The sequence below is a fragment of the Taudactylus pleione genome, unplaced genomic scaffold (assembly GCF_031769625.1).
Source record: "Taudactylus pleione unplaced genomic scaffold, aTauple2 ptg000833l, whole genome shotgun sequence".
In the NCBI taxonomy this organism is placed as follows: domain Eukaryota; kingdom Metazoa; phylum Chordata; class Amphibia; order Anura; family Myobatrachidae; genus Taudactylus; species Taudactylus pleione.
This window is the reverse complement of record NW_028285235.1, coordinates 302,872-321,589: the sequence shown is the minus strand read 5'-3', so window position 1 is coordinate 321,589 and position 18,718 is coordinate 302,872. Positions and strand designations below refer to the sequence as shown.

Here is an 18,718-nt window from a genome sequence, read left to right as displayed (position 1 = left end):
GTAAAGGGCTGGCTGGCTTGACCGTTAAGGGTGCTGTAACCCCCGAAAGTACACTCCAGTCCAAACCAAAAAAAAATTATTTTCTGTGTTTGTGAATTGTGTGCGCAGTAGCCGCACGTGCATCAACAAAGTAGTGCCAAGCGTGCGCCTGTGTCATAAGTAAAGGGCCGGCTGGCTTGACCGTTAAAGGGTGCTGTAACCCCCGAAAGTACACTCCAGTCCAAACCAAAAAAAAATTATTTTCTGTGTTTGTGAATTGTGTGCGCAGTAGCCGCACGTGCATCAACAAAGTAGTGCCAAGCGTGCGCCTGTGTCATAAGTAAAGGGCCGGCTGGCTTGACCGCTAAAGGGTGCTGTAACCCACAAAGTACACTCCAGTCCAAACCAAAAAAAAAATTATTTTCTGTGTTTAGCCGCACGTATATATCAAATCGATATAACATAAATGGAGGACCAAACTTTCTCCGATAAAAATAAAATAGAGAAAGATCAAGAACCACTTCCTCCTAGTGCTGAAGCTGCTGCCACTAGTCATGACATAGACGATAACATGCCATCAACGTCGTCTGCCAAGGCCGATGCCCAATGTCATAGTAGAGGGCACATACAATCCCAAATGGCAAAGTTCAGGAAAATGACCTTGAAAAAGACATTTAAATCAGCTGAAGAGAGACGTAAACTTGCCAATATGCCATTTACGACACGGAGTGGCAAGGAACGGCTAAGGTCGATCCCTAGTATGTTCATGACTAGTGGTTCAGCTTCACATGACGATGGAAGCCCTCCTCCCACTAAAAAAATCAAAAGAGTTAAGCTGGCAAAAGCACAGCGAAGAACTGTGCTTTCTAAGAAGATATCACAAATCCCCAAGGAGAGTCCAAGTGTGGTGGTGGTTGCGATGCCTGACCTTCCCAGCACTGGACGGGAAGAGGTGGCTCTTTCCACCATTTGCACGCCCCCTGCAAGTGCTGAAAGGAGCACCCACAGTCCACTTGCTGATATGCAAATTGAAGATGTCACTGTTGAAGTACAACAGGATGAGGATACTGGTGTAGCTGGCGCTGAGGAGGAAGTTGGCGAGGAGGATTCTGATGGTGATGTGGTTTGTTTAAATCAGGCTCCGGGGGAGACAGTTGTTGTCCGTGGGATGAAAAAGCCCATCACGGTCATGCCTGGGCAGAAGACCAAACATTCCACCTCTTTGGTCTGGCAATATTTCTATCCAAATCCGGACATCAACTGTCTTGCCATATGTACCATATGTAAAGGTGAAATAAGTAGGGGTAGGGACGTCAACCACCTAGGAACATCCTCCCTTATACGGCACCTGCAGCGCGTTCATAAAAAGTTACTGTCAAGTTCAGAAACTTTGGCTAAGACCGTAAGCAGTCCAGGGACACCTAAATCCCGTTGTCCTGTTGTATCCAAGCGCCTGCAAACCACACCGTCAACTCCCTCCTCGTCAATTTCCTCCTTAGTCAGGATCGGAAGTAGTCCTGCAGGCCATGTCACTGGCATGACTGACTCTCCTATCCGGGATTCCTCTGGAGGATCCTGCATTGCTACGCCTACTGCTGCTGCTGTTGCTGCTGCTGGGAGTCGTTCATCATCCCAGAGAGGAAGTAGGAACACCACTACTTTTACTAAACAATTGACCCTCCAACAGTCCTTAGCGAGGAGGATGAAGTACGACAGCAGTCATCCTGAAGCAAAATGTATAACTGAGGCCTTGACTGCTATGTTGGTGTTAGACGTGCGTCCGGTATCCGCCATTAGTGCAGTGGGATTTAGACAATTGATGGAGGTAGTGTGTCCCCGGTTCCAAATCCCGTCTAGATTCCACTTCACTAGGCAGGCGATACCGAGACTGTACAGAAACGTCAGAAAAAGTGTCCTCAGTGTCCTGAAAAATGCCGTTGTACACAATGTCCACTTAACCACGGACATGTGGACAAGTGGAACAGGGCAGACTAAGGACTATATGACTGTGACAGCCCACTGGGTAGATGTATCACCTTACGCAGCAACAGCGTCACCAGTAGCAGCATCTCAGAAACGCCAGCTCGTTACAAGGCAGGCTACGCTGTGTATCACCGGTTTCAGTAAGAGGCACACCGCCGACAACCTCTTAGAGAAACTGAGGGAAATCATCGCCCAGTGGCTTACCCCACTTAGACTCTCCTGGGGATTTGTGATATCTGACAACGCCACCAATATTGTGCGGGCATTACATCTGGGCAAATTCCAGCACGTCCCATGTTTTGCTCACACAATAAACTTGGTGGTGCAGAATTTTCTGAAAAGCGACAGGGGCGTGCAGGAGACGCTTTGGGTGGCCCGAAAAATTTCTGGCCACTTTCGCCATTCAGCGACTGCGTGCCGAAGACTGGAGCGCCAGCAAACACTCTTGAACCTGCCCCGCCATCACCTGAAGCAAGAGGTTGTGACGCGGTGGAACTCAACCCTCTATATGCTTCAGAGGATGGAGGAGCAGCAAAAGGCCATACAAGCCTATACATCCACCTATGACATAGGCAAAGGAGGGGGTATGCACCTGACTCAAGCGCAGTGGAGAATGATTTCCGTGTTGTGCAAGGTTCTCCAGCCCTTCGAACTTGCCACACGTGAAGTCAGTTCAGACACTGCCAGCTTGAGTCAGGTCATTCCCCTCATCAGGCTTTTGCAGAAGCAGCTGGAGAAAGTGAAGGAGGAGCTAAGACGGAGCGATTCCGCTCGGCATGTGGGACTTGTGGATGAAGCCCTTCATTCGCTTTGCCAGGATTCCAGGGTGGTCAATCTGTTGAAATCAGACCACTACGTTTTGGCCACTGTGCTCGATCCTAGGTTTAAAGCCTATGTGGTGTCTCTCTTTCCGGCCGACACAAGCCTGCAGAGGTGCAAAGACCTGCTGGTGAACACACTGTCAGCTGAAGCGGAACGTGACACGTCAACGGCTCCTTCTTCATTTTCTCCTGCAACTGGGGCTGCCAGGAAAAAACTTAGGTATCCTAAGCAACCCGCTGGCGGTGATGCAGGGCAGGCAGGACCAAGTTTGGACATCTGGTCCGGACTGAAGGACCTGGCAACAATTTCTGACATGTCTACTGTCACTGCATATGATACTGTCACCATTGACAGAATGGTGGAGGATTACATCGGTGACAGCATCCAAGTAGGCATGGCAGACAGTCCATACCTGTACTGGCAGGAAAAAGAGGCAATTTGGAGGCCCCTGTACAAACTGGCTCTATTTTACCTGAGTTGCCCCCCCTCCAGTGTGTACTCCGAAAGAGTGTTTAGTGCAGCCGGGAACCTTGTCAGCGAAAGGCGTAGGAGGTTGCTTCCACAGAATGTGGAGAAGATGATGTTCATCAAAATGAATTATCAGCTCTTCCAGGGAGACCAGCCTCCAGAAGGTACAGAGGGACCTGTGGTGGTGGATTCAAGTGGGGACGAGTTAATACTTTGTGAGGATGAGGATGTACACACTGAAGAGGGTGAGGAATCGGTGGATGAGGATGACATCTTGCCTCCATAGAGCCAGTTTGTGCAGGGACACATTAATTGCCAGCTTGTTTTGTGGGGGCCCAAACGAACCAATCATTTCAGCCACAGTTGTGTGGCAGACCCTGGCGCTGAAATGATTGGTTTGTTAAAGTGTGCATGTCCTGTTTATACAACATAAGGGTGGGTGGGAGGGCCCAAGGACAATTCCATCTTGCACCTCTTTTTTTTCTTTGCATTATGTACAGTTTGGGGCCTAGTTTTTCAAACTGCCATCCTGTCTGCCACTGCAGTTTCACGCCTAGATGGGTCACGTGTTTGTGCCGCCCACTCGTGTCGCTTAGCATAGTCATCCAGCTACCTCGGTGCAACCTTTTGGACATAAAAACACTATTGTGAGGTGTGAGGTGTTCAGAATAGACTGGAAATGAGTGGAAATTAAGGTTATTGAGGTTAATAATAGCATAGGAGCAGAAAAACCTACAAATTCTGTGATTTTAGCTGTTTTTATGCTTTTTTAAAAAAAAATACAGATCCAAAACACAAAACCCAGAACCCAAAACACGGAAGGGTGGTTTTGGCAAAACCAATCCAGATCCAAAACACGAAGAAAGATCCAGATCCAAAACCAAAACACAAAACACGAAAAGTGGCCGGTGCACACCCCTAATATATATATATATATATATATATATATATATATATATATATATATATATGTTATCAGCTAGGGGGCACCTGTCATAATTTTGCCTAGGGCACCAAATTGGCTAGGGCCGGCTCTGGATGGATAGATAGATAGATAGATAGATAGATAGATAGATATGAGATAGATAGATAGATAGATAGATATGAGATAGACAGAGAGATAGATAGATAGATAAATAGATAGATAGATAGATAGATATGAGATAAATAGGTAGATAGATAGATAGATAGATAGATAGACAGATTTGAGATCGATATATAGAAGATAGATAGATAGATAGATAGAAATGAGATAGATAGATAGATAGATAGATAGATAGATAGATATGAGATAAATAGGTAGATAGATAGATAGATATGAGATAAATAGGTAGATAGAGAGATAGATAGATAGATAGATATGGGGTAGATAGATAAATAGATAGATATGAGATAGATAGATAGATAGATAGATAGATAGATAGACAGATATGAGATAGGTAGATAGATAGATAGATAGATAGATATGAGATAAATAGGTAGATAGATAAATAGATAATAGATAGATAGATATGAGATAAATAGGTAGATAGAGAGATAGATAGATAGATAGATAGATAGATAGATATGGGATAGATAGATAGATAAATAGATAGATATGAGATAGATAGATAGATAGATAGATAAATAGACAGATATGAGATAGGTAGATAGATCGATAGATAGATAGATATGAGATAGATAGATAGATACATAGATAGATAGATAGATAGGTAGGTAGGTATATAGATATGAGATAGATAGATAGATAGATAGATAGGTATATAGATAGATAGATATGATAATTATAATCAATCCAATTGGCCGCACTCACTAAACGGAGTGTGTAATCCAGGGTTTTCCATTTAAAGACAATAAAGTAAATGAAATAGGGCACTCACTATTCATTAGAAAGTTATTTCATTACTCACGGGTAACATAACAAAGTCGACGTTTCAGTCCCAAAAGAACCTTTGTCAAGACAGATTTGCCACCACACAGCTACCACCGTGGGTCTTAACTTTTTACTGAGTGGTGAGTGCCCTATTTCATTTACTATATACTGTATATATATATAGACATTAGATAGATAGATGATAGATAGATAGATATGAGATAGATACAGTAGATAGATATTACCTCTTCTGGACGGCTGTCCTGGGCTCAGTAACACGCACCCGGTGTAGACTGTAAAGTGTCTGTAATATGTGTTACTGATGGTGAAAGCTGTTTAAAGAAAAAAATAAAGCAATTCTTCCTGGTTGGATTGTATCGGAGACGCCTCTGTTGGGAATGTGACCAGCAGGTTATTTTCATGGGACCGAACACAACAATGAACGTAACGGTTGACTGATCACCCTTTGCAGGTCATAGGGATCGCTACCACCATTACATATTAACTCACCAGCGGACGCCTTGCATCTGAGAGACCCATGATGTCACACAAGCCCCATGTACACGGTCGGATGTGATCAGTAATATGACGACGGAATGAAACTCACTGAAGAACAATAAATACACAACGTTAAACGCGTCAATAGCAGAGAATGCACAACAGTGTATGTGGATGGCTGATAACATATTTGGAAAAAAATTAAGTGTAACAACATAATAGAAAACTAGAAGTTTCTTAATTAAATTCAAAACTCCACAAGAGAATTTAGAACACAAATGTTAAAAAGAGAGGAAGGTCAGAAGGCACCAGCTGAAACCTGATAGACCCAAATCTTTATTTATTCTCTGAAACTTGAATATCCAGATATCTAACATAACATTCTGCTATCAGCTTCATCCGCTTCAGGTTCAATGTCAACAGGAGAAGCAGAATTTGTTGGTAAATGTGACAAGAGGAACATTCCCGGAGTCACGTCTTCCTTATCTGTCTACCAATACATTACACATCATTAGGAAAGGGCAGGGTCAGCAGGTACTATCTCTGGAGGGTCAGTCTCTTAAGCTGGGTACACACTGACAGATATACTGGCCGGTCAATTGATTGGCCAAAAAATCTGGAGCCCGTCAGCCAGTGTGCTCAAGCGATATGTGTGGTGCTCCAGGTCTTGTACAGATGCACCACTACTACCAGGTTCAGGTGTGGGGGTTCTATTTTCTCGGGGCAGATTATCCCGTCTTTGAGGCAGGGCACACCATGACAGAGAGGCAAGCCTAAGGTTTCCCTATGAACAGACACAAATTCCTTTTACTCATTGCAGAAAGTATAAATATACCAGAAAGTTTGAATTGTTTTTGAGTAAATTACGTGGAGAACACAATAAAGAGGATCTTCAATAAACACAGCAGGAAAAAGAAAAAAAAAAGGGGTCTATAACTTGGTGCACTTATCCCCTATAAACAAACAAACAAATATATATATATATATATATATATTTATATATATATATATATCCATGTAATGATGAATTGAAATAAAATATTACTTTTATTGTATATCTTTAAAATGATAGTGTAATATTAAAATGAGGTTGTACAAACAAATAATACATACAGTGATATTACTAAAATAGTTTTTTCAAGGCAAAAACCTTTACTGCAGGATTTTCTGCAATGTTAGAATTAACATAGACACAGGGTATCTGAATTATTAGACACAGGGTATCCGAATTATTAGACACAGGGTATCTGAATTATTAAAAACAGGGTATCCGAATTATTTGACACAGGGTATCTGAATTATTAGACAAAGTGTATCTGAATTATTAGACATAGTGTATCTGAATTATTAGACACAGTGTATCTGATGTATTAGACACAGTGTATCTGAATTATTAGACAAACTGTGTATGAATTATTAGACACAATGTATCTGAATTATTAGACACAGTGTATCTGAATTATTAGACACAGTGTATCTAAATTATTCGATACATGGTATCTGAATTATTAGATACAGTGTATCTGAATTATTAGACACAGTGTTTCTGAATTATTAGACACAATGTATCTGAATTATTAGACAAACTGTATCGGAATTATTAAGACACAGTGTATCTTAATTATTAGACACAGTGTATCTGAATTATTAGACACAGGGTATCTGAATTATTAGACACAGTGTATCTGAATTATTAGACACTCTGTATCTGAATTATTAGACACAGTGTATCTGAATAATTAGACACAGTGTATCTGAATTATTAGCCACAGTGTATCTGAATTATTAGACACAGTGTATCTGAATTATTAGACACAGGGTATCTGAATTATTAGACACAGTGTATCTGAATTATTAGACAAACTGTATCTGAATTAGTAGACACAGTATATCTGAATTATTAGACAAACTGTATCTGAATTATTAGACACAGGGTATCTGAATTATTAGACACAGTTTATCTGAATTATTAGAGAAAATGTATCTGAATTATTAGACACAGGGTATCTTAATTATTAGACACAGTGTATCTGAATTATTAAATAAACTGTATCTGAATTATTAGACACAGGGTATCTGAATTATTAGACACAGTGTATCTGAATTATTAGACACAGTGTATCTGAATAATTAGACACAGGGTATCTGAATTATTAGACACAGTGTATCTGAATTATTAAACACAGTGTATCTGAATTATTAGACACAGTGTATCTGAATTATTAGATAAACTATATCTGAATTATTAGACACAGTGTATCTGAATTATTAGACAAACTGTATCTGAATTATTAGACACAGGGTATCTGAATTATTAGAAACAGTGTATCGGAATTATTAGACACAGTGTATCTGAATTATTAGACAAACTGTATCTTAATTATTAGACACAGGGTATCTGAATTATTAGACACAGTGTATCTGAATTATTAGACACAGTGTATCAGAATTATTAGACACACTGTATCTGAATTATTAGACACAGTGTATCTGAATTATTAGACACAGTGTATCTGAATTATTAGACACAGTGTATCTGAATTATTAGACAAACTGTATCTGAATTATTAGACACAGTGTATCTGAATTATTAGACACAGTGTATCTGAATTATTAAACACAGTGTATCTGAATTATTAGACAAAGTGTATCTGAATTATTAGACATGGTGTATCTGAATTATTAGACACAGTGTATCTGATGTATTAGACAAGTGTATCTGAATTATTAGACAAACTGTATATGAATTATTATACACAGTGTATCTGAATTTTTAGACACTGTGTATCTGAATTATTAGACACATTGTATCTGAATTAGTAGACACAGTGTATCTGAATTAGTAGACACAGTGTATCTGAATTATTAGACACAGTGTATCTGAATTAGTAGACACAGGGTATCTGAATTATTAGACACAGTGTATCTGAATTATTAGACACAGGGTATCTGAATTATTAGACACAGGGTATCTGAATTATTAGACACAATGTATCTGAATTATTAGACACGGTGTATCTGAATTATTAGACACAGTGTATCTGAATTATTAGACAAACTGTATCTGAATTATTAGACACAGTGTATCTGAATTATTAGACAAAGGGTATCTGAATTATTAGACACAGTGTATCTGAATTATTTGACACAGTGTATCTGAATTATTAGACAAGCTGTATCTGAGTTATTAGACACAGTGTATCTGAATTATTAGACACAGTGTATCTGAATTATTAGACACAGGGTATCTGAATTATTAGACACAATGTATCTGAATTATTAGACACGGTGTATCTGAATTATTAGACACAGTGTATCTGAATTATTAGACAAACTGTATCTGAATTATTAGACACAGTGTATCTGAATTATTAGACAAAGGGTATCTGAATTATTAGACACAGTGTATCTGAATTATTAGACACAGTGTATCTGAATTATTAGACAAGCTGTATCTGAGTTATTAGACACAGTGTATCTGAATTATTTGACACAGTGTATCTGAATTATTAGACAAGCTGTATCTGAGTTATTAGACACAGTGTATCTGAATTATTAGACACAGTGTATCTGAATAATTAGACACAGGGTATCTGAATTATTAGACACAGTGTATCTGAATTATTAAACACAGTGTATCTGAATTATTAGACACAGTGTATCTGAATTATTAGATAAACTGTATCTGAATTATTAGACACAGTGTATCTGAATTATTAGACAAACTGTATCTGAATTATTAGACACAGGGTATCTGAATTATTAGAAACAGTGTATCGGAATTATTAGACACAGGGTATCTGAATTATTAGACACAGTGTATCTGAATTATTAGACACAGTGTATCTGAATTATTAGACACACTGAATCTGAATTATTAGACACAGTGTATCTGAATTATTAGACACAGTGTATCTGAATTATTAGACACAGTGTATCTGAATTATTAGACAAACTGTATCTGAATTATTAGACACAGTGTATCTGAATTATTAGACACAGTGTATCTGAATTATTAGACACAGTGTATCTGAATTATTAGACACAGTGTAGCTGAATTATTAGACACAGTGTAGCTGAATTATTAGACACAGGGTATCTGAATTATTAGACACAGTGTATCTGAATTATTAAACACAGTGTATCTGAATTATTAGACACAGTGAACCTTATTCAGAGGAGGCCGTACGGTCTACGACCGCACGGCTGCCTCGATGTTTTGCCAGTGCGCATGAGTGAGACCCGCTATGACCGTCAGTGCCGGTCGTAGCGGGTTTCTTTCCAAAGGGGACGAGCTGTCGATGTTGATTGACAGCTTGCCCCATTTGGAAGGCGGGCCGGGGGGGTGGCAGCCGAAATGGAGGCGTTCCCATGGGAACGCCTGCCATTTGGGGGAGGCCCCACTGACATCACTAGTGATGTCAGTGAGTGATGTCAGTGGAGAGCTTCCAGCTCTGACAGAGCCAGAAGCTCTCCGGGGCTTACGACAAGTGAGACACAGTGTATCTGAATTATTAGACACAGTGTATCTGAATTATTAGACGCAGTGTATCTGAATTATTAAACACAGTGTATCTGAATTATTAGACACAGTGTATCTGAATTATTAGACACACTGTATCTGAATTAGTAGACACAGTGTATCTGAATTATTAGACACAGTGTCTGGGATCATTAACTACAGAGTAACAATTATAAATCCTGAACTTACTACAGAGAGTTGGAAATAAAATTCACCTAATAATCAGGATAATCAAGATAGTGACACTAAATGTCAGTTTATAAATGTACACAGATATATGATACATTCACATAAAGGGTAATAATTAACCCTTCATCTACCAGACTGTGAGGATCAATTACATATCTCCTAACAAGTCAATAAAAGTTAGAACAATCCTTATAAAAAATGATTTGCTGGTAATGTGAGGGCACTTTTTCTGGGATGCAATCGGGAAACCGGCTTAATCCCGACAGCCAGCTTCCCGACTGCATTATCCCAGCGTTGGTTAAATGCCAGGCATCTATTTGTAGACGCCTGTCATTTCCCCGATGCCGGGACAGCGCTGGGGGGGGGCGGGTTAGGTTTAGGGCACCCGGGGGGGACTTAGGGTCAGGCACCCCCCCCGGAGGGTTAGGGTTAGGCTAGGGGGAGGGAGGGCTAGGGTTATGCACCCCATGGGGGACTTAGGTTTAGGCAGCGGGAAAGGGGGGGTTAGGGTTAGGCACTTCGAGGGGGGATTAGGGTTAGGCACTTGGGGGGAGGTTAGGGTTAGGAGGTTAGGTTAGTTTATACTTATCTTAACGACGATCGAGATTTCCAGCGCTGTCGAGCTTCCGCTGCCGGGAACTCTGGTTTTGTCAGCCAGGTGTTGCCGGGAACCAGGGGGCCAGTGGTATTTCATACCGATCACCTTTTTCCTTAGTGGAAAATAATTTTAATAATATCACTGTATGTATTATTTGTTTGTACAACATAATTTTAATATTTCACCATTATTTAAAAGATATACAAGTAAAGTTATATTTTATTTCAATTCATCATTACATGGATAAATATATATATTTGTTTGCTTATAGGGGATAAGTGCACCAAGTTATAGACCCATTGTTTATTTTTTCTCCTGTGTTTATTGAAGTAACTATTTAAAGGGGCATTGGTAGCACTCCTGCATGACATCAGGAACCGTTGAAGGGTATATTAAATAATAACCTATATTCAATCAGGTCCATAAATATTGGGACATTGACAGAATTTTCAGATTTTGGCCTCTATTCACCACCACAATGGCTTTGAAATGAAACAAACAAGATGTGATTTAACTGCAGACTTTCAGATTTAATTTGAGGGTAATTACATCCAAATCGGGTGAAATGTGTAGGAATTACAATAGATTCAATATGTGCCTCCCACTTTTTAAGGGGCCAAAAGTAATGGGACTATCAACTCAAAAGCTATTTCATGGACAGGTGTGGGCTATTCCCTCGTTATTTCATTATCAATTAAGCAGGTAAAAGATCTGGAGTTGATTCTAGGTGTGACATTTGCATTTGGAATCAGTTGCTGTCAACTCTCAATATGAGATCCAAAGAGCTGTCACTATCAGTGAAGCAAGCCATCATTAGGCTGAAAAATCAAAACAAACCCATCAGAGAGATAGCAAAAACATTAGGTGTGGCCAAATCAACTGTTTGGAACATTCTTAAAAAGAAAGATCGCACCGGAGAGCTCAGCAACACCAAAAGACCCAGAAGACCACGGAAAACAACTGTGATGGATGACAAAAGAATTATTTCCCTGGTGAAGAAAAACCCCTTCACAACAGTTGGCGAAATCAAGAACACTCTCCAGGAGGTAGATGTATATGTGTCAATGTCAACAATCAAGAGAAGACTTCACAAGAGTGAATATAGAGGGTTCACCACAAGATGCAAACCATTGGTGAGCCACAAAAACAGGAAGACCAGATTAGAGTTTGCCAAAAAACATCTAAAAAAGCCATTACAGTTCTGGAACAACATCCTATGGACAGATGAGACAAAGATCAACTTGTACCAGAGTGATGGGAAGAGAAGAGAAGGAAAGGAACTGCTCATGATCCAAAACATATCACCTCATCAGTGAAGCATGGTGATGTTAGTGTCATGGTGTGGGCATGTATGGCTGCCAATGGAACTGGTTCCCTTGTATTTATTGATGATGTGACTGCTGACAAAAGCAGCAGAATGTATTCTGAAGTGTTTTGGGCAATATTATATGCTCATATTCAGTCAAATGCTTCAGAACTCATTGGACGGCGCTTCACAGTGCAGATGGACAATGACCCGAAGCATACTGCAAAAACAATCAAAGAGTTTTTTAAGGCTAAAAAGTGGAATGTTATGCAATGGCCAAGTCAATCCCCTGACCTGAATCCGACTGAGCATGCATTTCACTTGATGAAGACAAAAGTGAAGGGAAAATGCCCCAAGAACAAGCAGGAACTAAAGACATTTGCAGTAGAGGCCTGGCAGAGCATCACCAGGGATGAAACCCAGCGTCTGGTGATGTCTATGCATTCCAGACTTCAGGCTGTAATTGCCTGCAAAGGATTTGCTACACAGTACTAAAAAGTGAAAGTTAGATTTAGGATTGTTTAGTTTGTCCCATTACTTTTGGCCCCATAAAAAGTGGGAGGCAAATATAGAAACCATTGTAATTCCTACACCGTTCACCTGATTTGGATGTAATTACCCTCAAGTTAAATCTGAAAGTCTGCAGTTAAATCACATCTTGTTTGTTTCATTTCAAAGCCATTGTGGTGGTGAATAGAGGCCAAAATATGAAAATTCTGTCAATGTCCCAATATTTATGGACCTGACTGTATAATAACGGTAATTATTCCCCATACACCACTTAAATAAATTTATAGAGAAGTGGGTGACTGGTACCGGAATACAATTTTATTTTATTTCTCTGAACAGTATAGAGGATACAATTTGGTTGACAGTGTTGTAGGATAACTAATCAGCGTTCAGCACAGACGACTCTAAATAACTTTAAAATATTACAATTTATGAGATGCAATGTAACAAATTACAAAACCTGGCATTGAATGATTGGGGGCGTTATCCCCAGGTAGCAGTAACCAATTCCCTGTCTTCTACCGGTGACCTCAGCTGGAAAGTGTATAAGTAAGTATAATGAGGAAAAGGGAAAACATTTAAGTAACCACACACTGACGGCTTTGTACCTTGATGAAGGATTAATGAGGCATAGCAGTATGGCTGCAGTAAAGAATAATCACTTGCAGCATACAATGTAAACACAGATAAATATGCAAAATATATTAGCTTAGATGAAAAACACATCACATGCAGGCCGTTAGAGTAGTTGTAGTGCTCCAATCACTTGACACAGTAAAATATGTCAATTCAGTTGCAAAAACTAAAATGCACAATTCACTACCAAGGGTCGAGGTCACACAGGGGTGGGGGAACCTACTACAAAAATGATTGATCTGTCAGGGCTCAGCCGGGGATCGGCGCCCGCTTACCACACCGCCGGCTTCCCCTCTCATCCTGGGTGGTCGGTCGGCCTGCGCGACGGCGGGGGAGAAGCTGAGTATTCTCCCTGCTTGCTGTGGCTTCCTGGAGGGCTGGTGTCCGGCATCGCAAATCCGGACATGGGCACCGCCATGACAGTCGGCCCATGTGACTGGATCCTTCTCCCTGATAGGTCTGTTTTCAGCTGATGCTGTGCACCTGTCTAAGGGTTCCCCTGGGTATAAAACTGTTCCACAGGTTATGGGAAATTGCCTGAACAACGGTTGTCTCCTAGCGTGCTTTAGTGAGTTCCCGGTCCAGGTTCCTATTCACCCGTACAGCAGCAGTGTTACCACCTTTACCTGTGTGCCTAAACATCTCTGGTGAATACCCGTGCAGCAGTGTGACCACCTTTACCTGTGTGCCTAAACATCTCTGGTGAATTCCCGTGCAGCAGTGTTATCACCTTTACCTGTGTGCCTATACATCTCTGGTGAATACCCGTGCAGCAGTGTTACCACCTTTACCTGTGTGCCTTTACGTCTTTGGTGAATACCCGTGCAGCAGTGTTACCATCCCCACCTGTGTGCCTTACGTCTCCAGTGAACATCCGTGCTACAACGTATACCGCCTCTACCCGTGTGCCTTCTATCTCTGGTGACGTCTCAAGTAACCGTGAGTTGCTTCCCACTTGAAATCCTTATTGACGTTTGATCCTCGTGTCAAGGTGTTTTCTATACAGTATTTTAAGGGACTGTTTTGTGCCTAAGCTGGCATGTCCTCGCTGGGCCATGGGTGTAGTGTCTCTATCCCTGCAGGGCTTGGGTACCTGGTCAAAGGACCGCGACCTGCTCACAGGGTGCAGCTAAGCCCATATCCCAATTGGGGGGGTCACTGGCGAACACCATCCTGTGGGTTAGACTCCGCACCTTTGCCCAGGTCTCGCCAACACTCAAGACCTGTTGATGAGGAGAACGTACATCCAGGCCCCTCGTCTCCGCTTCTTTCCCCAACTTAGGCCCACCATGTCCTCTTCTCCAGTTTCAGACGTGACAGTTTGTTCAGGCCCAATGGAGGCTGCAGGATTCCAAGGTACTGGGTCACTGCAAGAGTTGACCTCTCGGATGGACAACCAGGAGGCGCAACAACAACCAGTGGCTCAGTATTTACAGGAGCTCTCTCGAGGCAACTGGTTTCGATTCAAACCACGTTGGCTTCTATTCTCCCGGTTCCCCCGCCTGCAGTTCCTGTACCTTCTCCGTCAGTCCCTCCACCAGTGGTTCCTACTCCCAAACCCCGACTACAGCTTGCCACTCCAGAAAGGTTTGATGGCGATCCCAGGCGGTGCCGCGGGTTCATCAACCAATGTGAAATCCAATTCGAATGTCTTCCCCAGAACTTTCCCACGTCTCGGGCAAAAGTAGCATATGTGATTTCATTATTAACAGGAGCAGCGTTAGACTGGGTCTCCCCTTTATGGGAACGGGCCGACCCCATCGTATCTACCTACGAGGAATTCATTTCCGCATTTAAGAGAATTTTTGACGAGCCAGGCCGTTCTGCATCTGCATCTTCTGACCTCCTCCGAGTGCATCAGGGCACACGGTCCGTGGGGCAGTATGTAGTCCAATTTCAGACCCTGGCATCAGAATTAAAATGGAACGAGGAAGCTCTTAAAGCGTCCTTCCTTCATGGACTCTCTGAGAGGATGAAGGATGAGCTTGCCTCCAGAGATTTGCCAGAATCCTTCGCTGACGTTATCTCTCTCTACCAGTCCGTTCTTCTGCTGTTAGTCCGCCTATACCCACCCTAGCTAGTGAAGAGGAACCAATGCAGGTCAACAGAGCCAAACTCACCCCGGCAGAGCGCAATAGACGCTTCCAAAATAAATTGTGTATCTATTGCGCTGCACCTAACCACATTCTGAAGAATTGTCCTTTACTTGCGGGAAATGCGAAACCCTGACTGAAGTAGGGAGCATTCAGTTGGGGGTTATTCTCAAGCCATCCCAATTATCCGAGAGTCTTTTAGTAGTGTCGCTTTCCCATAAGTCCAGGACAAGAAAGGTTCACGCTTTAATTGATTCTGGAGCCGCTGGTGATTTTATTGCAGAGAGATTGATTCACACCTTGGGTGTTCCAGTCATTTCCCTACCTAATAAATTGTTACTGTCTGGTCTAGATGGTAAAACTCTGGTGGGGCTACCCATTTCTTGGCTCTCTCATCCTGTGTCTGTCCAAATTGGGTGCCTACATCATGTAATGCTGGAATTTTTTGTGTTACCCGAATCCTCCTATGAACTGGTATTAGGGCTGCCCTGGTTGAGAAAACACAATCCTGTCTTCGACTGGAATGCTATGCAAATCCTATCCTGGGGTTCACAGTGTTTCCAAGATTGTTTGACCAAGGTCGTTCCAGTATGTAACCAAGCGACGGTTTCCAACCCGGCAAAGAAGTCCCTTCGACCAGAGTCTTCTAAACATTCCCCCCAGCCGGGGTTGCCCGAGGCTTATCAAGACTTTGCTGATGTATTTTGTGAACAAGCCGCAGATAAACTTCCTCCGCATCGACCTTGGGATTGTGCCATCGATTTGCTTCCCGGGAAAAGTCCTCCACGTGGCCATGTTTACCCTTTGTCCGTGCCTGAGACCGCAGCCATGGAAGAATACATTAAGGAAAACCTTGCTAAAGGATTCATTCGGCCTTCTTCTTCTCCTGCAGGGGCAGATTTCTTTTTTGTAGGGAAAAAGGTTGGTGGACTCCGCCCCTGTATAGACTATCGAGGATTAAATCAAATCACCATAAAGAATCGGTACCCTCTACCTTTAATTTCAGAACTTTTTGACAAGGTTCAAGGGGCTCAGGTTTTCACGAAGCTGGATCTACGTGGTGCGTATAATCTGATTCGAATTAAAACCGGGGACGAGTGGAAGACCGCGTTCAATACCAGAGATGGACACTTCGAGTACCTCGTAATGCCCTTCGGTCTTTGTAATGCACCAGCTATTTTTCAAGGTTACGTCAACGAGGTCTTCCGGGATATTCTTCATAAATTTGTTGTGATTTATCTTGATGACATTTTAATCTTTTCCAGAGATTTACAGAGCCATTGTCTTCATGTACGGGAGGTATTGTCCCGCCTTCGCACTCATCTCCTCTTTGGGAAACTTTCCAAATGTATGTTTAACCAAACTTCAGTACCTTTTTTAGGCCATATTATCTCAGGGGGGAGTCTCCAGATGGATCCTGATAAACTAAAAGCAATCACTGAATGGCCCCTGCCTACAACTTTAAAAGGTACTCAGCGTTTCCTAGGATTCGCAAACTATTATAGGAGGTTTATTCCACACTTTTCTACACTGGTAGCACCCATTACCTCCCTCACAAGGAAAAGAGCCAATCCTTCTAAATGGTCTGTTCCAGCAGTACAAGCCTTTCAAAACCTAAAAGGTGCCTTTTCTCGAGCTCCCATTCTCTGTCAGCCTCAAATAGACAAACCATTCATTGTGGAGGTGGACGCATCCTCCGTTGGAGTAGGCGCGGTATTATCTCAGTCTGCTGAAGATGGGAAGATGCATCCCTGTGGATTTTTCTCCCGTAAATTTTCCCCTGCTGAGAGGAATTATATTATAGGCGACCAAGAACTTCTAGCCATGCGCCTAGCCTTAGAGGAATGGCGGTATCTTCTGGAAGGGGCCAAATTTCCTGTCACGATTATTACAGACCATAAGAATCTGATCTATCTGCAAACTGCACACCGGTTGAATGCCAGGCAGGCACGATGGTCACTTTTTTTTTTCTAGGTTTGATTTAAAACTCCAGTTTCGTCCTGGTGTGTTGAACAAGAATGCTGATGCATTATCTCGCTCCTTCATGACTATCTTGGAGGAGGAGTGATCTCAAATTCGTTCCATTTTTGACCCAATTGTATTTGCTCCTACTCAAGTAGTATCCTTGCCACCTGGGAAAATTTTTGTACCTCCTAATTTACGTAAAAAATTGCTGGTTTGGGCTCATGCATCCTTGTTCGCAGGTCACACTGGAATCACCAAGACCTACCAGTTCTTACTTCGATCGTACTGGTGGCCGACCATGAAGAAGGATGTCACGGAGTTTGTCCGCTCCTGTATCAAATGCGCTCAACATAAAACTCCGCGTAGACAGATGGTTGGTCCTCTTCAACCCTTGTCTATCCCAACTGCTCCATGGACCCACATCTCAATGGATTTTATTTCTGAATTACCTCGGTGCAAGGGGCATAACACGGTATGGATGGTCGTGGATCGCTTTTCTAAAATGGCACATTTTATCCCGCTCGTTGCCCTTCCTTCTGCTCCTCAATTAGCAAAAATTTTTATTTGAGACATCTTCAGATTACACGGTCTCCCCAGGGAAATAGTCTCTGATCGAGGTGTTCAGTTTACAGCCAAATTCTGGAGAGCCCTGTGTAGTACCTGTGGAATCAAACTGAACTTTTCCTCAGCCTACCACCCACAGTCGAATGGTCAAACGGAAAGGGTCAATCAAGAGCTAGAGACCTTCATTAGGCTCTTTGTGTCATCTTCCCAGGATGATTGGGTGGACCTCTTGCCATGGGCAGAGTTTTCTCATAATTTTAAACCCATTCTTCCTCTAAATCCACTCCTTTTTTTATGGTTTTTGGTAGACATCCACGAGTTCCAGATTTCCAGAAGCTTCCATCTATAGATGTTCCAGCTGTGGATCAAGAGATTCAATCCTTTTCAGTTTTATGGAATAAAATTCACCTATCTCTAAAGCAATCTTCTAGGAATTACAAGAAATTTGTGGACAGGAGATGTTTGGCGGTTCCTCTGTTGAGAGTCGGGGACAGGGTCTGGTTATCTTCCAAAAATATTCGCTTAAGAGTCCCGTCCATGAAACTCGCTCCACGTTTTATTGGTCCATATCGTATCATTAAGATAATCAGTCCAGTAACTTATAAATTGGAACTTCCTCCTCAAATGAAGATTTCAAATACTTTTCACGTTTCTCTCTTACGACCCCTGGTGCTCAATCATTTTCAGAATTGTTCCCCTAAATGTCCTCAAG

The 18,718-nt window shown here is 41.9% G+C and overlaps 1 protein-coding gene across 5 annotated transcripts in view; it reads right to left on the bottom strand.

Moving 5' to 3' along the window:
• LOC148474547 (beta-1,3-galactosyltransferase 5-like) overlaps positions 1–18,718 on the bottom strand; it is a 207,533-nt gene that overhangs the window by 165,419 nt on the left and 23,396 nt on the right. For 2 of the 5 annotated variants that reach the window (XR_015872872.1, XM_088458437.1), the window contains exon 1: positions 5,636–5,754. Coding sequence is in view for 2 of the 5 variants with exons in the window: in XM_088458437.1 (XP_088314563.1) it covers positions 5,636–5,665 (30 nt within the window). In the remaining 3 variants the exon portion in view is untranslated. The other 3 variants (XM_088458439.1, XM_088458440.1, XM_088458438.1) reach the window with 2 other exon arrangements.